At 51.6% G+C, this 22,952-nt stretch overlaps 1 protein-coding gene across 1 annotated transcript in view; it reads left to right on the plus strand.

The window, feature by feature from the left end:
- C1H1orf94 (chromosome 1 C1orf94 homolog) overlaps positions 1 to 22,570 on the plus strand; it is a 36,132-nt gene extending 13,562 nt beyond the window's left edge. The window contains exons 2-7 of the mRNA XM_057534269.1: positions 3,175 to 3,872; positions 6,949 to 7,209; positions 8,273 to 8,448; positions 12,852 to 12,929; positions 16,861 to 17,057; positions 22,495 to 22,570. Of these exons, the coding sequence (XP_057390252.1) occupies positions 3,175 to 3,872; positions 6,949 to 7,209; positions 8,273 to 8,448; positions 12,852 to 12,929; positions 16,861 to 17,057; positions 22,495 to 22,570 (1,486 nt within the window). The remainder of the gene's footprint in view (positions 1 to 3,174; positions 3,873 to 6,948; positions 7,210 to 8,272; positions 8,449 to 12,851; positions 12,930 to 16,860; positions 17,058 to 22,494) is intronic.
- The last annotated feature ends 382 nt before the right edge of the window (positions 22,571 to 22,952 follow it).

A 22,952-nucleotide genomic window follows, 5' to 3' on the forward strand; every position in this document is an offset into this window, starting at 1 on the left:
GATTCATGGCAGATTCAAAGGAAATAATAGGAGTTTGTAGGGGCTGTCTCGGGGAGGGCCAGGTGCTCCAGGCCAGCCTTTCAGGGACACGTGGGGGACCCACAGCCAGGGTGGGCCCCTTTGTTCTTGGCACTGCCCTGCCCCTTCTGGGAATGCCAGCTTCCTAAGAGGCCCAGTGACCCCCGTGATGGGGGGTCATTCTCCAGCGGAGAATGACCGGGGAATATGAACGGGGTTCACACTCAGCCCCTGCTGGGTCCTCTCTGCCAGCCTGGCTCCCGCGTGGGGGAGGGGGAGGAGTATCCTCTCAGGTGCTGAGAAGCCACCTGTGGGGTGGCTTTTGGTACAGGGACCTCGGGCCCTGTGGGTCTTTTAGAAGCTGCTTTGACTTCTCCTTGGAGCTGATACTTTAAAGGATTCAGTGGTGAGACTTTTATGTGTACGTCTATTATAGAACATTTTTATTTTAGAAAAAAAAAATGAGAAACCAAACACAGACAAAAATAGAACAACTAGTATGTGATGAACCCATGTACCCCTCACCCAGCCTTAGCCATGATCAACATAGGGGCAATCTTATTTTATCTATTCCCCCGCCCCCATCTTTTCCCTCCCCTTGCTAGATTAAGTTTAAAGCCAATCCCAGACATAATGTGATCTGTAAATACTTTAGTATGTATCTATAAAAGGACCCTTTTTGTTGTTGTTTAAATATAACCACAATCCCATTATCCCAATTTTTAAAAATTAACATAGTTGAGGAGTTCCCTGGCTGTCCAGCGGTTAGGACTGTGCGCTTTCACTGCTGAGCACCCGGGTTCGATCCCTGGTCAGGGAACTAAGATCCCGCAAGCCTCGTGCAGCATGGCCAAAAAAACAAAAAACAAAAAAATAACATAATTGTGATGAGTCTTTCCAATTCAGAAGATCTGTTGGTACATAACTTGCTTTGCAAGTTTTGGGGCAGGCACGGGAGAGACAAAAACTGGTCCCTCAAGTATCTGGTTTCTGTGACTCGAGACTCCCCTGCTCCCTTTGAGGATGAAGATGAAGAGGAAGACAGGGGATCAATAACTCGGGGCCATGGATTGGCAGTCTCTTTATTGCAGGTGTTCCCAGGGACACGGCAGGAGAGGGGGGCCAATTTATAGACCGAGTCTAGAGTGAGAAGGAGGAAAGGATGGGAAGAGGAGAGAGGGCAGGGAAAGAGGGGGAGAACAGAGTGGACCGCCTTGCCTCATACACGGCTTTGATGGCCTCCGGGAGCTTCCAGGGCCAGCCTGCTCCCACTGCCACTCACAGCCACCGTGTGCCCAGGGCTTCCTTGGTGCATGTCCATGCTGAGCCCGCACAGGGGTTACTGCACCAAGTTCTCACCCCACCCAGCGTCTGGACACTTGTAGTGTCCTACCCATGTCACAGGTGTCATACCCTCATCACAGGGGAGTCCCTGAGTTTCCAGGATTTGACGTGAAACACGCAGAGGTGCCCGATCCTGACCTCGGTCTGTTTGGCCGGAGTCTGCTTTTCCTGGCACCTCTCTCAGCCTCCAGGCCTGGGGAGGCCACATGGGGGGCTGGTGGTCAGGAGGCATTGGTTGCCTCGGTCGTTAGAATAGTGACAAACTCCCAAGTTTTAAACTCTTCCCTGTGCTTTCCAAGTGCCCTGACTACCCAAAACCTTTTCCAGGACCCTCTGGGCTTCATCAGGACCCAGCAACTAAGGGGTTAATGCCCGGCACAGTAGACAGTGGCTGGTCGTCAGATGTGGAGACTGTCCCCTGGTTCTGCGTGTGATGACTGAGTCATCTTGTGCCTGCACTGCACGTGTGTGTGTGTGTCCACGTGCGTGTGCCCATACACAGAGCATTACCCGGAAGGACCGACCCTGCTGGGCGCATTCCCTAGTCATTATTTTCGGGGCTGACTCCACGCACAGAATGGGTTGTCAGAACAGGAATGTGAGCAGGGCCTCCCCAAAGCTTCACTCACAGGGAGCTTTAATTTTTCCCTCTGCCTCTTTTTTGCCATTTTCACCACCTTCTACCAGCGGTAGAGCATTGAGCAGTTTCCAGAATGCTCTGCGTAGGCCACCTCATCCACCCTTCATGGGAACCCATCCAGGAGGGAGAGCAGATGGTTCTAAGCTGGGTGACCATGGTCCTCCTGGGAGTGCCAGGGAGGAAGCTTCCCCCTTGCCAAGGATGCTGGTGTGGCAGGCTGGGCCACAAGCCAGGCCAGCAGGATTGCTACCCTCTCCCACATCTGGAGAGAGCCAGCCGTCAGGAGCCTAGAGTCCATGGGACCATCAGGCCCCATCAGGCTGGTGCTGGCCGTCAAGGGTCCAGGCTGGAGCCCCCGGGGTCTGAGGTGCAGGTAGAGGCCTGCGTTTAGATACAGGGAGATGCTTGTGAATCGGTTCAGGGATCAAGAAATTGTTGGTGCTCCCAGAAAGTGGGGCCCAGTCTGTGCTCTGGTCAGAGGGCCATGCCCGGCCAAGGTGGACACGGGCATCCGTGGGACCACTGTGCAGACTTCAGGACCAGGGGCCCAGCCAGGCTGACGGAAGTGTCGACATACTAGCTGACACTTGTCTTGCCCTTACTGTGCCAGACAAGGTCTGAAGTGTCTCTATGATACTCGTGTTCACCAGGAGAGGAGACCAAGGTGCTGAGCAAGGGGCCCTGGATCACATAGCTGGGAAGTGACAGAGCCAGGCTGGGAGGCCCTGAGGTCCCCTGCTCTCTGCCATGCTACAGTGCATCTGGGGGCTTCCTAAGACTCAGCCCCAGCACTCTGGACGCCACGCTCAGAGCTGTCGGCTCAGTCCTGTCCCCTGTGCTGCTGATCTTTTATTGCTTCGGGTCCTGAGCATGACTGAACAGGGAGAGGTGGAGAGAAATTAAGGCTCAGCTCACTCAGCAAGATGTAGTATTGGGAGAGGACCCAGGCATCCCGATTCCCAGAACCAAGCTCTCGGTACTATGCCCACTGGTGTGGTGTAGAAACCCCTTGGAGTCCACTGATGGTCCATTTTCTCTCTTAAAAAGCAATAGTTTTCTCACACCTGGAGACGTGTTTCCTCCATCCCCTTTCCTTGCGGCCCGTGCCCTGCTGCATGGCCACCCTCAGGGAGCTGGCACTAAAGCCTTCTGTCTTTCTGACCTGTTTGCAGGCCTCTGGAGCTCACCAGTGGCAAAGATGAGATCTCCTTGCTGGTGGAGCAGGAGTTCTTGAGCCTCACCAAAGATCACCTCATCCTGGTCACAGAGAGCTCAGGGGAGCTGGAGGCGCCCAGCAGCTCCCTCGAGGGGCCCGGGCAGCCGGCTCCCTGCCTTCTTGTGCCTTCGCTGGTGGCAGGCAGCAGTGAACACCCAGGAGACTCCATCATTGCCGGTGACAAGCTTCTGGAGCCAAAGGTGGCAGCGTCCGTTATCGGCAGCCGGCAGGACTGCAATTCTGCCATGTCTACAGTCACGGGCACTCTGCGTACTGCCAAGGTCAAGAGTGCCAAGGGGACAGAGGACAGGGGCAACAGCCTGGGGGCCTCCAGCTCAGAGATCAGCAAGCTCCTGGCTCAGTTCCCACTGAAGTCCACGGAAACGTCCAAGGCCCCCGAAAGCAAGACGGTGTTGGAGGAGAACAGGGTCATCAAGGACTTCCTGCAGAACAGCATGTTCAATGGCCCTGGACCCGGGGAGCCCGCGGAGCCAGGCCCATTCCTGCTGCTGCCTCCCCCGCCTCCTCCAGTGCCTCCCGACAAGCTCGACAAGCCCCCCAAACTCCCTGCTCAGAGGAAGCAGCTCCCAGTGTTTGCCAAGATCTGCTCCAAGCCCGAGGCTGACCCTGCCATGGAGGGGCACACGCTGATGGGTGAGTGGGGCTGGGAGCAGGGCTAGGGAATGGGCCCGCGGGGGAAGAAACAACTTACCGGGCTGCAGCAGGCACCTGCAACGTCTTTGTGCAAAGTAGGGCAACGTGGCCTCGCTGGTGAGCACAGTCCCCCGGTACGGGCTGTTTTCAGTCCCCACAGGCCTCCTCTGCTGGATGCCCGTATACAGGGCACAGGTTCTGTAAGCAGATACAGTGGCTCTGAACCCAATGTGGTTTGGGAAGAGGGAGAGGCCCATTTGGTAAGTGATTGGGTTTTTAAATCCACAGGCACCCAGAGTACACTGAAGGGAACGTTTATCCTCGCTGGGTCCAGGGTGACAGTGCAGTGTGGGGACTTTAAGCTGGATAGGAGGGAAATTTGATTGGCTTCTCATGGAAGCTCCTGTTCCAACCGTGAGGCTTGGTCCCCTCTCTGTGAGGCAGGAGGGTGAATGTGTAAACTCTCCAGGTGCGGTGCAGACTGCTGGCCGTGGGATTTGTTCCCAGGTACTCCAGGGCTTTAGGAAAGTGCATTCCCACTCCTGAATTGAGGCGTTCACATCGTCCCCAGGAAATCCAGCCACCTCCCAAGTTTCCCCCGCCCCACTCCCAGGATTCTGCATTTTGTGCCTGTTCCGATCCAGCCACTCAGACTGGATGGTTCCAAGAAGGCAGACTGATGGCAGTGGCATTTGCCTGCTGTCAACAGTCACTAGGAGAAAACCAAAAGAAAAATTCCCCCCAAGCTGTGAGCATGGACTGGTAATGGAGAGATGCCTGTGTGGGGAGGGCCCAGATCCATCTTCCTAAGAAAATGGGAACGCGGTCACCCTAAAGAACATTCTGTGCTCTGGAGCATTGGAGGAAGGCCAAGGGCTCTGAGCTGTGGACAGCACGCTGGACTCTGGGTCTTGGGCAGCCTCTAGGAGCCCGAGGACTCTGGGGACGATGGGCTGTACACGTGAGAGGATGGAGCCCTACCTGGCAGAGGGGACGTTCCTCCCGCCTCCTTCTGCAGGAGACAGGCGTGGATGTCTCTCTGTCGGATGAGTGTGCTGGGCTGGAGGCCGTCCTGTCCCCTCCACCTTCCCACCGTTTGTGTGTGTATGTGTGTACAAGTGTGTGGGCAAAGGTGTGCCAAGGGGAGCTTTGCAGGTGTGAGCGTATTCGTTAGAGAAAATGCAGGGTGGGTGCATCTGATTGTGACCGTGTGTATGTGTTTGTGTGCGTCCATTCTCTGTGTGTAGTTGTGTGTGCGTGTGAGTGAGCCAAAGGAACGACAGGCAGGAATGTGTGTGGGTCTGTGTACACAGACGTTGGAAGAGGGAGCTTTGGAGATGAGCGAGCAGCAAGCATGTTGCAGGCAGCTGGGTGTGTATGTGTGTGATGGCAGGTGTGGGGCCTCTGGGGAGGGGGCTGGGGGCTACACTTGCAACCAGACAAACTCTTGGAAGAGACTCTAGGGACATGTTTTGATAAAAATGTCATTTTCTCCTAAATTGGCTCAGGCTAGAGCAGCTCTTTCCTTTGCTGGGATGGCACTAGGAGGTCAGGCCCTGTCCTGTCCAGACTCAGCCCCAAGGCCAGTGGGCTAATGGGGCCAAGAGTGGGTGGGATGACATCCACTCCCAACAGGTAATACTGGGCACAGGTCCTCTGGTCCTGCCGCTACCAGAAAGATCCGAGGTGCCTGCTGTGTGTCCAGCGCCATTTCCCAGCCAAGCTCCATGGAGACCAGGACCTCCTGGCTGGGGAAGGTGTGAAGATGTTGAGAACAAGGCCCTCTTCCCTGCTTCAACCAAGCAATGCCTTAAAAAATTTATATGTGTATATATATTATATATGTGCAGTTATATATATATACACACACACACATATATATATGTATTATCCCCCCATCATACTTAATTTTGTTGGAAGAAAGAGTTCCATTGCTCAAAAGGAAATATGGGTGAAAACCACGGCTGTAGAGGGTCCCATGATGGTCCAGACCGTGTCCTAGCGCTAAGGGGACACTCGGTCTGTTTGGAGAAAGATCTGAGCCTGACACTGACCACATCCATTGCCTCACTGTGTCTCTCCGATGCTTCTGTGCCTTTGCCCACAGTCACCCATAGCCCCCTGGTGTAAGGCCTTGCTGAAGACCCCCTTCCTTCTGGAAGCCCTCTGGTCCTCTCAGACAGAAGCTGTCTTAGCCACCTTCTTCTCCCACGATGTCCCTCTGTCACCTCATGGTTCCCATCTGCCTTGTCCCAGAGCTATTTCTGGGTCTGTCTCTCTCTTCCTCCTTGTTTTGAGCTCCTGCAGGGCCAAGTCTGGCTCTGACTCATCTCAGTGTCCCCAGGACTCAGGTCAGAGCCTGGCACTGACGAGAGTGCTAAATCGCTCTGACGATTTAGCAAGAGGAGAGTCCACGATGAGGGACCAGACGTGTGTTCTGTAGGAATCTGTGTCCCCCCACTAAGCCAGGTGCTCCCTGAAGGCAGGAACTGTGTCCAAGTCAGCATTGTATCTGAGACCTTTGTATTCCAACTACCTTTGTATTCCAACCTTCCAACCTATGGAGGGTTGGAAGGAAGGGAGGGAAAAAAGAGGGAGAAAAGAAAGAAAAGAGGAAGAAATGAAGGAAAGGAAGGAAGAAGGGAGGAAGTCAGGGAAGGAGGGAGGAAGGAAGAAAAGAAAGAAAAGAAGATAAGAAAAGAGAGGTAACTGGAAGGAAGGAAGTTTGAAAGGAAGGAAGGAAGAAAGGAATTATGGAAGGAAGGAAGAATGGGTGGATGGAAGGGAGGATGAGTGGGTGGATGGAAGGGAGGATGAATGGGTAGATGGAAGGCAAGAAGATAAGAATGGATGAATGCATGCCTGTGTGCATGGGATGGGGAGACCATAATGGGCATTGGTCAGTGAAGCCTTCAGGGATTGAACTTGGATTGAACTTTGCTGGGAGATAGAGCCCAGAGTGGTTGGGGCCTCAGATGTGCTCTGGAGGACCCATCACTTAGTCTACAAGACAGTGCTCCCCACATCCAGCACTTGGCCTTCCAGAGTCATTGACTCAGTTTCCCTTCTGCTGTAGAATGGAACCCTGGCGCCAAGCAGCTGACCAAGGGTCAAGAGAGCCTCTTTCTCAGTCAGTGGTCCCAGAGACGGCAGGAGACCTGTGGTAACGAGGGTGGCAGTGACCCCATGGGCTCTATGTCCATGGCCCTGCCTGCCAAGAAGCCTGCCTGGCCGGCCAAGAAGAACCTGCTCTGTGAGTTCCTTGGGGCCACCAAGAACCCAAGCAGACAGCTGGAGCTTCACAGCAAAGTGGAGGTGGACGGGCTAGAGCTGAAACGTAAGCTGACCCTGCCCAGAGGAAATCTGTAGAGGAAGGGATTTCAGAAACCCTCAAATGTCCCTGGAGTGGCTCTGCCATCAAAGGGCTGTCTCATCCATGGGCAAGTTACTGTCTTTCCCTAGTCCCATAAAATGGGGGAAATGATTTCCTGTGTCCCCTACAGGGAATACTATTGCTAGAGAAATGCAGTTGACTTTCAGGGGTCACATGGGCATTACTGGTGGTCAGTTTGAATATAGCCTTGACTCAGCATGTCTTATATCCCCTCAAGTGGCCCAAACCAAAGAAAAATCCGTTCTTTGAGATTATTTCTACATTGAGATTATTCATGTGCCGGCTTTCTCTCCCTTGTACTTCTGCAACTGTTTTAGTGTAACTGCCTTTCCCCCCAAAAATGTGCCAATAAGGGGAAACTGACACCCCAGCTCAGACTGTATAAGCCCACAGAGCATATTGTAGAAGGAAAGAATCCAGGATCCATATCCTAAAACAACTCAATCACATCTCATTCATTCTGACTAATTTTGGGTCCTATCATACTGAATTATGTAATATTTTTAAGTATTTTTTTAAAAAATGATTCCAACATACATACAACAACCTGCACCAGGTCCTCACTGTTGCCAAGTACATGTCCTCAGGGGGTTGCTTTAATAATTTGATAAGAATGACTTCCAAAGGCATAGCAATTGTTTCTACCAAACTGGATTTTTCGAAAGCACTTGAAAGAACGTAGTTTTGTAAGTCGGTGAGATACAGCCCCAGCAATCTGGTTTATTGCATCCTCTTGCTAAACTGCCTCCTTACTAGTGAATGACGGAGAGAGATGCTCCATGCCAGACCATGCTGGGATTTTCACCCCTTCCGAATTGGCAAGGTGTGAACTAACGATGTTTCCCTAGAGTTGGAAATTCATCCAAAAGTTGAAGAACCCTCTGGGAGCTTTTAAAAGACCTAACCTCTGAGAACACTAACCCCTCAGGCAGTCATGGGGCAGAGGGCGTCCTGGCCTCTCCCTTCCTCAGTCACGGAAACGCTCTACCCCTCCTGTGACTTACAGTTAACCCGCCCGAGACGGGGGCCGACAAGAACAACCTCAAGTACACAGGGAATGTCTTCACCCCACGCTTTGCCACCACCTCGACCTCAGCGACCGTGAACCAGCCGCTCTGGCTCAACATGAACTATCCACTTCTGCCCGTGTTCACGAATCCCTCCACCTTCCCCCAGTACCAGGTGAGTGAGCGGGTCCTGGGCCTGTGTCCACGGAGGAGCCTTGGCTCGCAGGAAGCCTAATTCACAAAGAGCCATAGACTCATTAGTTAATTTTTTCATCGGGGCCACAACAGACCAACCACCCGGTACACGTGTGCGCATATGCACATGCCTGTGCGTGTATATTTCTCATTTTCCTTTGTCTGAATTTCCGTTCACTCTGTGCTGTGTCTTCCAGAGCTTGGCTAGTTTGGGCCTGTGAAGTACTTGGGCTCCCAGGAGAAAATGACAGCACAGTCCTTGTTTCCCACCACCTCCTTTACAGTTGGATGCCATCTGTCCTAGGTTACTTGGGACAGTCCCAGTTCAGGTCTTTTGTCCCAGCATAATTATTAATTGCACCCCCTTTCACTCTCAAGTGTCCTGGTGCAGATGACAAATTATGTGGCCATTTTATTTCAACTACAACCCAGCAATCTTAGCTTCTGCCAGCTAAGATGGCTTGACACACATTCTTGGTCTTGGGCTCATAGCTAAGAGGGGCCAGACCCAATGGCTTGGAGAAACACTTGCCCGGTGGGAAATTTTACTCACAGACTTATTTATTCAGGGAAAGTGTAGTTTCTTTAGTTTGTCTATTTAACTTAATCTCCCTTAAGAGCTGCCACCCACTGGATAGGTAGAAGAAAAAATCAAATAAATGTTCACTCTGGTTTAAACCATAGTCTAAACCAAGAGCTTAAATAGTCCCTTCAGGTAGGGCTCATTTCCTCCAGGAAAGGTGCTCAGTGTCTAAGATTTCTCAGTCTTCTGTCTCCTCCGTAGCTCCTTTCCAGAATGGTGTGCAGGTGTATGAAAGGACCAGGCTCCTGGGAACCTGCTACCCCAGCCTGGCCTGGCCAAGCTCGGAGGGGGCAGAGAGAGAAGGAAATCCACCTGAAAATCGACTCATCCTGTCTCTGTGCCCCTCCCCCTCCCCCGACCCTCCGGTCCCACGTGTCATCTCCTTCTTTACAACAGAGCGGCAGGCCTCACGGCTTAGACATCCTGCACAGAAGGTAGATCTTCTCTGTTCCCCGTAAAGCCCCTCTCAGCTGGCCCACCAGGCTTAGCCCCTGATTCTTAAACAGGAACTAAAGTAAAGGAGGTTAGCATGGTCTCTCTTTTCTTCTGCAAAGTTTTGTTTTCAAGCCTTTTCTTGTTTGCTAAACAGAGCAAGTGGCCACACTCCCCTCACACCCCGCCACTGGGGTGAGACGTCATAAGGAAGCATGATCCACAGGAAAATCCAAGTGCGTCCCTCCCATGTCTATGATATGTTGTCATGGCAGAGGTCTCAAGAGAAATGCCCTGTTCACGTCCTCATTGATTCACGAACTCCTTCACTGATGTTCCTCCATGCTTGCTCACTCGCTGTGCAGTCGTTTATCACCTAATCCCTGATGCACTCATCTGTATTTATTTATTTTCTCATTCATTTAAGTAATTAAAATAAAAAAACCCTTGCTTCACACTGAGGATAGGCCTTGACTCAGGTGAGGTGATTCCAAGATGAATAGGAAGCTCGGAGTCCAGTACAAGTCAGGGACAAATCAAAAGCCAGCATGGTGTGCCCCCCACCCCTGAGAGAGAAACAATTGCATAATTTTATTTGGTGTAAACCGATTCACTCTCAAATGCACTCACAGGGCTCACCATGTAAAGCTAATTTGCAGTGGTCTGTTTTGTAAAGAGGGGATAGTGTCTCTCTGCTACGTTAACTTCTTCTGACTTGACTCTTGGAGTGGGTGAGATTTGGACATATTTTTCCAGCATGAAGTCCTTTGTCTTTAGAGATGCTGATGTGTGCATCACAGGGCTGACTCTGAGCTTCCTGGGCCTCTGGGCAGAAGGGCCCTGGCTGGTAGGGCCCCTGGGTCCCATGCAGCAGTTTAGACACTGAATAGGCCCAGCTGAAGTTGGCTGTACACGTTGACACTCCCAGGTGGTCACAGGGACAGGGTAATTTACCTTCTCCCAGCTCCTCATGATCTCATAATGCCATCAGGCTTCAAGCCGGCTGATCAAGGGGCCTGATATGATAAAAAGAAAGCAGGTTTTAGAATCGTCAGACTTGGGTTTAAGGGAATTGCGCTGCTTCCAAGCCGTGTGGTCTTGGGCAAGTTAGCCAAATGCTCTGAGCCCTGGTCTCCTCACCTATGAAATGGCCTCATAATAATTACAGCAGCAGCAGCAAACACTTGAGTCAGTTGTCAGGTTAACGGAGTCCATGCATGGGAAAGGGCTTTGTAAAATCTCAAGTATGATATAGATATTGGTTTTTATTACTTTTCAGCCCTGATCTTCCTAGGAAACAGTGTCAGGGAGCTCAGCAGACTTTGAGAAGGCACAGAGGAGAAATGGGGAACAGTCTATCCTAGCCTCTTTTCCTGCTCGGTGTTAGGAATAAAAATGAAGTCCCAAATCCAGTTTACTCAGAGCTCCACTGTGGACGGACGCAGAGCCGTGGAAGACTAAGTCCCCAGCACCCGGGAACTCCGGAGGCTCCTGGGCTGCTTGACACAAAGGAACTCTGCTCCCAATTAAGGAGGGAGGGCACGTAGGAAGAGGCCGTGGCCTCAAGCAAAGAGGAATGAATGTGTATTTACCCTTGCTTGTGATTTTACAGAATTGCAATTTGAACAACTAGAAATCTCCTTCAAGTCATACAGTGTGGCTCATACTGATGAATATGGCATCATCTCCTGAAAATCCGCCCCGGGACAGAGCAGGGACAGGCGGGTCACGGATCCTAGGGGTAGCCTCACTTAGGCGGGTGTGGGGAGGACGGCGCCCTGGGGGAGTTGGCTGCGGAAAGCCGAGCTGAGCGATGATGGGGAGGGAGTGAAGCAGAGGAGGGACACTTAGAACGCGGCCTTGGAGCCCACTGGGGGCTGGGAACAGGCAGGGCGGCTCCATCCGGCTGACACCTCTGTCCCAGTTCAGGCCACGCCTGGGGTCACAGGCTGGTCGTGGTGGTGAGTGGGGCTGCCCTGGCAGCAGGGCTTGGAGAAAAGGCGAGCAGGTGCACTGGTTTCAGGTGAAGGGGTTGGTGGATGTGGGAAAGGCCCGGCCACGGTCAAGTGCAGGTGCACGGGAGCAGAGAGCAAGGAGGGCCCTGAAAGGATGCGCTCTCTCGGGGACATGGGGGATGGGCGCTGAGAGAGCTGGGGGGCTTCCCCAGGACCCCACATCAGGGATTCGGAGCCTTTTAGGCGGAGCCCATGGGCTCTGAGGAAGTCGTCAAGGGCAACATCAACCATCAACACTTAGATGATTGGCACAAGCTGAGCCCAGGATGGAGGCAGCGTCTTGGGGCATGGAATCTTCTGGAAAGATATACGGTCTGAGGGGTGCTTTGGGTTTTGACCTGCATCTTAGAGGGTAACTCTGGATTGGCAGATAGAGGCAGCCTGGGACTGGAGGGGTCATGGGGTGACCCCATCCACAGTGGCGGTTCTGCTGTGTGTGTGTGTGTGTGTGTGTGTGTGTGTGTGTGTGTGTGTGTACACGTGGACACCTAAGGCCACCCCGGACAGAGTTGTGAGTAAAGTTTCTACTTCCCATCGGGCTGAACTGCCAGGCAGCCTCTTCAAGTGGTGGGAGCAGCAGGGGCAGGGGGTGGCAGTGAGAGATGGTGGCAGAATCCTTACTACGTGCTGCACTGTTCTAAGCCCTTTAGATGGATTAACTCATTTATCTTCACATCAGTCTTCATCATCAGGTACAGACACAGGTGTATGTGTGGGCAGAGAGATGCACAGCAGCAGAGACCAAAACTAATACACCGAGGTTCATAGTTGCACATTTGTACACAGAAACACACAGCTGCAGACACAAATGGAAGCACACATGTAGATGTGCTTAAATAAACATGGAGGCAAGCTAGCACACGTGCATGGGTACTTCACGTCTTGGGGCAGGAATGGGGTTTGGGAAAAGGCACTTAGGAAAGGGGTATAGACAGCAACAAAGATCATCTGGCTACCTTCACAGGCTTTGCAGGCTTGAACACACATAATTTTAGAGACAAGGGAAAAGGGGCTCCGAGAGGTGAAGTGACTTGCCCGAGGTCACACAGACACTAAGGGACAGATCTGGAATTCAAGAGGCAGGCGGGTTCCTAAAGCTCTTGCCTTAAATATTCACCAAAAAGGCTGTGAATCTTGCTAACCAGGGGCTTCCTGGGTGGTGTGAGGCGTGCTGGCTCGACCTGATTCCAGCTGGACTAGGCAGCTGGTGGGTCTGGCCAGTAGTGTGGTGGGACGGACTTGAACGTGTCTGGAGGTCCAGGCAAGGGAGCTGGAAGCTGAGTTGAGTGGCTGCTGTCCTCTGGCTGGGAGCCCACCGCCCCACAGCACTGAGCCTCCCCCTTCTCTCCCCAGGGCCTGTACCCACAGCGGGCGGCCAGGATGCCCTACCAGCAGACCCTGCACCCCCAGCTGGGGTGTTACTCCCGACAGGTGAGTAGCTGACCTCCTCGCCTCTGTCTCAGCTCCGCAAAGGCCTTCAGGTCAGAAGGATGTCTGTTCCCTTGTCTTTGTCTAGCTGGTCACCAGCCACACTTTCCAGCCCGTGCTTGACCTCAGAGTACAGACAGAAACACCAACATGCGTGTGGACCCAAACCAGTGTCCCCAGGTGATAATACCAGCTGGCACTTGCAGAGCCCTTACTGTGTGCCAGGCCCTTCTCTAAGGGCCTTACCCGCATTAATTTCACCTTCAGAACTACCCTATAATCTACCTTATAGATTAGAGATGAGGAAACTAAGAGAGATTAATTTGTCCAACATTATACAGTTAACACATAAGTTAGCTTTTACTGTGGCAACAAATGGCCTCAAGGTCTCAGAGGCTTTACTTTTTTACCCACGGGTCTGCAGGTTGGCTGAGCAGGACTGGGGTTGGGTTCAAGCCTGTTTCACGTGTCCCCCTTTTGGGCCTGTGCTGAAGATACAGTCACTTTTGCTCCTGCCATGCTGGATGGCGGAAGGGCTGTGCAGAAACGCCCAGTGTCTCTGAGGGGCTCAGCTCAGAGCTGGGACGTGATAATGTACACCTGCCTTCCACGGGCCAAAGCAAATCACAAGGCCTGCCCAGCATCAGTGGAGCTGGGAGTCATATCCCTTCCATGTCAGTTTGTCAGTTAAAATACCACACACCTAGCTAAATTTAAATTTCAGATAAATGGTGAATAACGTTTTAGCAGAGCTATGTCCCAAATACTACATGGACCATACTTATACTAAAAAAAAAACAGAAACTTGCTGTTTATCTGAAATTCAAATTTAACTGGGTGTTATATATTTTTGTTAGCTGAATCTGCACCCTCTACTCCCATGGATAGGTCGGGGGTCAATATCTACTTGACAGTAACACAATGGCAGCTTGGGGTTTGACCTTGAGCCACCTGGCTTCAGGGTCCATGTTCCCAATAGCTGTGCCTTACTGCCTCTTGTATACAGACACACAAAAATACGGTATCAAAATAAAGCAGCAGAGACAAAAATACAAACACACACCCAGACACAAATAAAGATGCAGTTATAGACGTGCATGCCAAGCTGCATGCGTGTGGGCCCACGCACACACACACAAAACACAAAACAACACTTTCAGAGGTTCTGAGTATCTAGGGGCAGGGATGGGGGTGTGAGGAAGGGAGCTGAGGACCAGCTACATTCTCAGGCTGGCCTTGCAACCCCACAATCAGGTGGACAGATCAAACCCACAGACTCCTCCGCCTCTCCTCTCTCCCCGGGGAGCCCTACCCTTTCTCTGCAAACTGCACCTCTGACCTCTGAAGGATGTTAGAATGTTCCAGAAGGTAGAGAAGGGCCCATAAGTGTAGGTTACTTTCTTATGTGGGCCAGGACTGCTCTTTCAGCAGTAGGAGCTTTTGCATTCTGAGGTGAAGTTGAGATGAGGCATTCAGGCTCACAGAATCTCAGTCTCATCCCCTCCACCCTACGAGCAGTGATTCCATCCACCTAGCTCCAAAGTGAATGCTTTTAGACAAAGTTATGTAAATGCATATATTTGAAACAGTAATAGAAAAACCTGGTACAAAATTTTTAAAGTCTTAGAGGCAATCACTGTGATTGGTTTCTTAGGTATCCTTCCAGTGATATCTATTTATACAAGCATTTTTATACAGATGTGGCATTCTGGGCACACTGCTCTATCATTGCTTTTGTCAGCAAAGAGGACATCTTGGAGATGGTTCCAGAGCCCTATACCCAGCTCTGTTTTATGCGTTTTATCCGTGACATGTAGTTAGGATACAGTTTTGCATAAAGCTTGTATAAGCTCTAGGACCCGTATCTTCCCTTTCATGTCAGTTTCCTCCCAGGTCCAAGACTGTCCCCTCACTGTGAAAACCAAGGTGTTTTTTTTTTCTGCCACGCTGACCCTCGGGTGTCTCTCTTGGGAGGTGCCTTCCTGGGTTCTCTGTGTGAGCTCTTGGCACTTTCTGACCTTCAGCTCACCCTCTTGGGGGTTTGGTGCCCAGGTCTAGTGTCACCAGATCTTACCTGTCCACTGGGGGAAAGATGGGGAGGGCCCGGAGGGAGGGGCTCAGGCTTCCAGAGGGAGCACGCATAGCGGTGCGTTCCAGGGCCATGGGCTCTGGGCTTGCCACACTGGGGATCCCAACAAAACTCAAGACGCTTGAAACACTTACTGAGCAAGTTGCTTAACTTCTCTGAACCTGTTTCCTCGTCTCGAGAATGGGGATCCTAATGGTCCTACCTCACAGCGCTGTGTGGCGTTTAAATGAGAGAATCCACATGAAGGGCCTGGCACACCCCTGTTATCACTTCATAAGCGCTGGCCTTTGTCATCTTTTTAAATTAGATAAGCGTGTGCAGGGTGAGAAAGGGCAGTCAGTACGCTGAACCCCTGAGCAGCTTGGACTACAGACTTGCTATTAAAGTGGAAATCCAGAAATTTCCCGAGTTTTGACTGAAACACACAGGAGGATGGATGTCGGCTCCACACAAGACATTTGGAGCTGTCAGTAGTGGAATACAGCGCTCATGATGTAATGAGCTCCCTGTCATTTTAGACATTCAGGCTGACACTTAGCAGTCTCTTCTTTCCTCCCTCCTCCTCCTCTCTCTCTCTTTCTTGCACTTATCCATTTAACATATATTTCGAGCAGCTGCTGTGTGACAGGCACCGTCTCAGGGCCAAGGATAAATCAGTAAATAAGACAGGTGGGGTTCCTGCCTCATCAGGGGCAAGATAGTATGAGCCCTGCTTCTTGGTCGGGGTCTGATCCAGGTGGTCTCAGAAACCCAATGAGTTCCTACTTTTCTTAGGGTTTGAGCTGAATCCCAGCGCCCCCATTTGGCCTTTCTCCTCACTCACACTGCCCAGTACCATAACCACCAGCCACGTGTGGCTATTTACATGGAAATCAAAACTAAGTAAAATTTGAAATTCAGTCCCACTAGCCACATTTCAAGTGCTCAATAGCCCCACTTGTGTCTGGTGGCTACCATATTGGGTGGTACAGACACAGAAGATTTCCATCATCCATCACAGGAACTTCCACTGGGCAGAGCTATCTTGGACTTGGGGTCTGTTGAGATCCTGAGCTCGAAGCCAGGGATGTATAAATCCCAACAACCTTTACTGAGATTGTAAAAGACTTAAACATGAACTGGGGGGGGGGGCTTCCCTGGTGGCGCAGTGGTTGAAAGTCTGCCTGCCAATGCAGGGGACATGGGTTCGAGCCCTGGTCTGGGAAGATCCCACATGCTGCAAAGCAGCTGGGCTCGTGAGCCACAATTGCTGAGCCTGCGCGTCTGGAGCCTGTGCTCCGCAACAAGAGAGGCCGCGATAGTGAGAGGCCCGTGCACCGCGATGAAGAGTGGCCCCCGCTTGCCACAACTAGAGAAAGCCCTCGCACAGAAACGAAGACCCAACACAGCCATAAATAAGTAAATAGATAAATTAAAAAAAAAAAAAATGAACCAGGGGCTTTTGAGATGGTTATGGACTGAGGGTAAGGCAGGGGACAGAGAAGAGAATGGCAATAATGGAAATAATATTCCTTTGCTATTTATTATGTGCCAGTCTCTCTACTTATATCAGCTGACTCAGTCCCCATACAATGGAGATAGCATTTGCCCATTTTATGGATAAGGAAACTGAGACTCAGATAAATTAAATAACTTACCAGTCTCACATATAGAAGCTGAGCCTTGTGCTTCTTCCCCGTCCGACACATTGCCTTCTATGCACCCCACAGTGACTGAGGGGCACGGGGGCTGAGGAGTGGGGGCTCAGCTTAGGCTCAGGGCTGGGGGACTGTGAAGTTTAGTGGCAGCGGGCTCTGCTGGACCTCTGTCCTCTCCTCTAGCCCCTGTCTCCTCTCTGCCCCGCAGGTGACGCCATACAACCCACAGCAGATGGGACAGCAGATTTTCCGCTCTTCCTACAACCCCCTGCTGAGCTACGTCCCCTTCGTCCAGTCCAACTATCCGTACCCTCAGAGGACAGCTCAGAAGCTGGCCAGAAATCCCCGAGACCCTCCCCCCATGGCAGGAGATGGGCTGCAGTACCCCTTCCCCCAGGCGTATGGGTGAGTCCTCAGCCCACACTGGAAATTCACCTCGTATCCCGAAAGCTGCTAGAGAGGAGAGGTGGGCGCGCTGGGCCTCACTGCTGCTCTCTTGGTACATATATTCCTTGGCTGTGGGGAGGGCAGACCCTGTGCCTTGTGGGTCCCGGGTGGAGCGGATGTGGAGGTGAGCCTGATCTGGGCCTGGGTGGGGGGGTGCCCTTTGGCAGGCCCAGTCGGGGCTGGGGTCCTCAGCTTGGTGCAGAAATGCAGCTGCGTGGTCAGTAGTGGATGAGCGCACCACCCATGGCAGGTGGCAGGTAGTGGAGCGGGACGCGTATGCCTTTCCCCATTTGCCTGGTTTCCAGCAGGCCACGGCCAGGTAATCTTCTTATAGCTCTTTCCCCCACTTACTGCCTCCTGAGCTCCTTGCCAGGCTAATTCCTCCAACAGCCCAGTGAGTTCGCAACCGGCCCTGCTGAAGGTCTTCTCACTGCTTATCAGGCTGCTCACACTTTTCCCCCAAAATACCCCAAACAGCAGAGGAGAGGAGCTTAGCAGCCAACAGCCAACAGCCAACACAAACTCAACATTTTAGCTGACAGTTCCATACAGACTTTTCATGCCGGTCAGCAAGAAATTGGTGTTTGTTGTTTCAATGTAACAACACGCAGCGGCTCATTCCCACCCACCAAACCTTCATTACTGATGCTCTGCAAGGCGGGTGGTGCTGTGTCAGTCTTGAGAATCCAGGTGTCCCAGGCATATCCCGGGGAACGTGGGCTCCAGTCTGAGAACCTCCCTTTACAGGATTAGGACCAAACTCCCCAGCCTGACACAGATTCCCTTCCTCCCCATCACAGCCCTGCACTGTAGTGTCAGCCGGGTGTCCTGGGCTCGGACCCTTTCAATCGGTGTTTCCCATGAATGTCTTGATAGAGGGATAAATGCTGGAAAGAGGTTTCCATAGTCAGATCTGTTTGGGAAAAGAAAGGTAGAAACAAAGATAAACAGATTTCTTAACTGCTGGAATTTGCAGATTATTTAATTTACTAGGGTTCATGGAGAACATTCAAGAAGCTGGTCGATAGTGTCATTTGAATATAAAACCCATGACCCCTTCTTTCTTTTTTTTCTCATTTTCTTTCCCTTCCTCCATCCCTCCCTCCCTCCCTTCTTTCCTTCCTTCCTTCCCTCCCTCCCTCCCTTCTTTCCTTCCCTCCCTCTCTCCACCCCTCCCTTCCTTCCTCCCTCCACCCCTCCCTTCCTCCCTCCCTTCTTTCCTCCCTTCCACCCTCCCTTCCTCCCTCCCTCCCTCCCTCCCTTCCTCCCTCCTTCCTCTCCTTTTTTCCCTCTTCTTGTAGAGCATATCATGGTGTGTTACATCAATGCAGCCTGGAAAGCGCTGTGTCAGTTCACATAGTTACGGTGAATTTAGCCTGTGGGGCACCGTCCATGAATAGGACATGGTTCCTCCCTTCAGAGATGAGAGTGGATGAGAGGGGGCACAACGATGTTAATGCCGTGACAAAGTGAAGACCATCCAAGTGTCCCGAGGACGGAGGGAGGATCCCTGCTGGGTGGACAATGAGAGCTGCAGGATGGGGAGGGTCCAGCGAGCAGCGACTGGGGGAACAGGGCCCTCGGGTGGGAAGGTGCGTGGTGGGCTTGAGGCCTGAGGAATAAAGGCATCTGGCTGAGGTATTAGATTTATCCCTGAACAAGGTGGAAAATAGGAAAAGGGAGTCTGGGCTTGGATTATTAAAGGCTCTGACTGGTAGGCCTGGGGATCCCATGCAGATTTGTGAACGTTGGAGTGAATTGATGGACCGGAGGGGAGAGAAACAGGAGGGAAGAGAGGGCATAGTCTGGAGGTGACTGCAGGGTCTGTAAGAGAGGTTCTCACCTCCCCGGAGGTGAGAGTAGATGAGACTGCAGAGGGCAGACAGCCTACCTGCAGGCCAGCAGACGTGCCCCTTCCATGCTGTGACTCTGGGCTCGAGGGAAGAGAGAGTTACTGCAGAAGCCAGGACCTGCTGTCCTTGGGAGGCCGCGTGGTCCCAAGTTCTCAGCAGTCAGCGGTCGGGGGAGCACTGATTGGGAGCAGTGCGAGCCGAGGGCTGGGACCTGGTCTCCGGCTGTCTTCAGAGGGGCAGGAGGGGGAAAGGAGTGAGCAGGAGACTGAGGAAGGAGCAGCCTCAGAAGTGGGAGAGAGCCTGCAGCCAGCTGGGGACACCGTGCGCGAAGGAGGAGAGTGATGGGTGCAATGGCGGCCCGAGAGGGTGGAAAGACCAGGAAAGTGAGGTCGGAAAAACGAGGCCCGTGTCCCCCAAAGGGATGATTCGTTCATTCAAAAAATGTTTGTTGCATCTTCTGTGTGCCTGGCACTGTTCTAGGCACTGGTTACTGGAGTGAACAAGACAAAGTGTTTACTCCCGCCATTCCAGGAGGAGAACTAGACAATACGGAAGTAAATAAGCATCATACATGTCAGGTGCAAGGGATAAGCGGGGAGGGAATAAGGGACCTCTCTTGAGCCGAGATCTGAATAAAACGAGAGAATGAACCATGTGTATATATGGGTGATGAGCGCTCTGGGCAGAAAGAATTGAAAGTGCAGTGGCCCCGCGGTGGGAAATGTAGCTGGAGCACAGTGAGTGGAGGAGAGAGAGTGGGCAGAATTGAAATCGGAGGGGTGGCAGGGCCGGACTAGAGAGGACCTGGGAGGCGAGGGAAGGAAGAACAGCGGGAGGCCGTGAATGTTCTAACTCTCCGTGTAAGGAAGATGGTGTTGACCGACATATGAAGAGTGGGCTGATGGGTAAGAGCTGATGGAGGGGACCAGGATGGGAGCCTTTTTAGCTATCCAAGCAAGAGGTGCTGGTGGCGTAGACTAGGGCAGTGACCATGGGAAGGAGGTAAGAGAAAAGATGTGGAGCATTTGTTTTCTTGGTAGAATTGATGGGAATTGATGATGGTTGGATGTGGAATGAGGAAAAGAGGGGAGTCAAGCGTGATTCCTATGTTTTTGACTGGAGTGTCCAGATGATTGGCAATGCTAGAATACCAGGGTCCAGATGATGAGAGCAAGGATCTGTTGATCAGGTGTTTGGCTTTGCATATGTGAAATCTGAGATGCCCGTTAGACACATGTGTGGCGCAGTTGATAGGCAGGTGGATATCTGAGTCTGGGGCTCAGGGGAGAAGTGGTGGCTGATAATATAAATTTGGGAGTCATTAGCATATAGATGATATTTAAAGGCATGGGGTGGGATGAGATTGCCCCGGGAGCACATGTACATAGAAAAGAGAGGAGGCCCAAGGACTGAGCCCTGGGTCTCCAACATGTAGAGGGGTTGAGGAGATGGGGAGGCACCAGCAAAGGATCTAAAGGGTGGGAGGAAAAGCAGGAGAGTGTGGAGTCAGGGAGCCAGGAGAAGAGAGGGAGGGATGACAGTATGGCAAGAAAACCTGGGCACTCTAGGATGGAATGTAGAGAACACTGGGCACAGGGGTGGTGTTGAGGTTTACCAGCTGTGCTGGATGCAACAAGGTCCAGGAGAGGCTGCCTGGGTCGGGGAGGGGTACAAGGGCGTAGGTGGAGAGTTTAGTCTGGGAGACCAGGGGCCTCAGTGCTTCCTCTGGGTCAGGAACCAAGAGACTAAACTGTATGAGGTGGGAGAGGAAGGAGTAGGTGGCCTCGGTGTTCTCAGGGAAGGAGGAGGGGAGCCCTTCCTGCCCTCTGCCAAGTCCATTTGCATACATCCATCAGGGCAGGATAACAATACCATGTACCTTCCAAAGAACAATAAGTCTGAGAGTTAAAAAGAACACAAATGATAATTACACTGGAATTATTACTGGACAGCGTAGAAACTGTCCCAGGCAAACCAGGACCGTTCACCATGCTCGTGAGGCAGTTTTAGCCCCTCCTCTTCCTCCAGGAAGCATTCCTGGATAACTATAGTCCACATGGATTACCTGTCTTCCTGGCCCTCTAGTTTACATCCTGTCTAGACCATGCCCTTGGCAGTTGATCTGATCAGAATTTCTCATCATGAAGGGCTCAGATGTGTGGGGTGTGGCAATCAGATACAAGGTGTGTGTCATGAGTAATTTGTTACCGGTAATTATTAAATACTCGAGTATGGGTTACAGCCTTTATTTTATAAATCAGAGTAGAATTCAGAGTGTCCTTATAATAACATCACTTTGAATCGTTTCTTTTCCAATATGATTTTTGAAAAAGAGAAGAAGAGGTGGGGTTACCACTGACATTAATGGCTTATTGGGCACCTACCTAGTGCCAGGTCCTGGCCTGAGTGCTGAGTGTCAGATGGTGAACAGTCCGAACAGTGTCCCTGCTCTCATGAAGTTTATTTTTGTGAGAAGGGATCAAACAACCCAAAGCCTCGCTTGTCCGCGACTGCTCACAGTGAGCAACAGATACACGTACCAGCTGAAGGATTACAAATTAATGCACTGGTTCGTTCCCATCGCTTCTCCCCCTCCCCCCCTTTTTTTGTTTCATCAATTCATGGGAGGGCGCCACGAACGTGAGCATCTTCTGTAATATGCTTCGGCCCAGCTGAAAAGTGACTGAGAATCCCTGGATTAGACTATATCTAGCCATTTGCTCTGCCGCAATTTGTCTTGAGCTCTGTTCCATTCATTCAAAGTATCCTAGCAGATGGGGAAAGAAAATTGCAGTAGGATCCCAAGTGTGAGTAAATGATTCCATCTGGAGAGGTTGGGGAAGGCTTCACAGAGGAGATGGCTTTTGAACTCTCTTTTGAAGTATGAATTAGCAGTGTGCCAGGGAGAAAAAGCAGAAGGGTGTGTTTTTCTGCTCTCGGAGGGTGATGCTTAAATCTTCTCGGCACTTCCTTCCCTGAGGGTCTAGCAGAGTTCCAGGCAGTAAGGGATGCCTCAGTGCTTACTTGCCAGATTGGTGTGAAATGGAGGGTCTGATCTAGCTTGGTGCTGAGAAGGGGATCAGGAACCCTGGGATTGTCCGGACTCTGAGATCTCACCCTAGGACGTGGCGATGAGTTCTCTGATGTTGTGGAATTTCCTGAGGGACACACATGGTCCTCTAAGGCAGGTAGAGGGGCTACAGGCCCACAGGTGAGGTGCTTAGATCCAGAGAGGCTCCCTAGTCTTTGGTCTTGGATATGGAGAGAGCATAGGCTGGGTGGAAAGAGCCCCTACAGGCTGCCAGGGCCTTCCTGACCTAAGGAAGTGGCAGAAGAAACTCTTTATTGTCTTCCAACTGTATCATTTCAATATTTGATTTTCCCAGAGCCAAAACTTTTTACATTATTGCTAAAGCTTTCAGCTTCCAAGCCTGTCATGATCTTCCCAGTCTTTGACAGCCCCAAAATTCATATACTACTTTCCCTAATATCTCTGCCGACATCAGGAATTCTATCACAACGTCATTTTCTTTCTCCTCCAGGTTCGGCTCGACATCCGGTGGGCCCCTGATGAACAGCCCCTATTTTTCCTCTAGTGGGAATGGCATAAATTTTTAGATCTCCTTCTCATCTCCCTCCTCCTACCTTAGCCCTTGGAGCAGGGCTAAGGGCTCTGGAATTCTGGATTCTGCAACAGCTTGGTATGAAGTTTGGAAAGCCAAGGTTCCGACCAGGTCACAGACAGAAAACAGCAAGGCCAGATGCATCCATGGACCAACACTCACACACACACACACACACACACACACACACACAGCCCGCCCTCACACACAGCACAGGCTGCACACAGCCCCCTCGGATTCATACTCACTTGCTCATCCACATATGCATCTGTATTTAGCTAACATGAGTGATTTTTGCTTTTGTTGTTGTTGGTAAAATAGACGTAAGACACTTAATTTAGAAAGTTTGTATTTTCTGATAAAAGTATGAGCTGCTT

The sequence above is a fragment of the Balaenoptera acutorostrata genome, chromosome 1, assembly GCF_949987535.1.
Source record: "Balaenoptera acutorostrata chromosome 1, mBalAcu1.1, whole genome shotgun sequence".
Classification (NCBI taxonomy): domain Eukaryota; kingdom Metazoa; phylum Chordata; class Mammalia; order Artiodactyla; family Balaenopteridae; genus Balaenoptera; species Balaenoptera acutorostrata.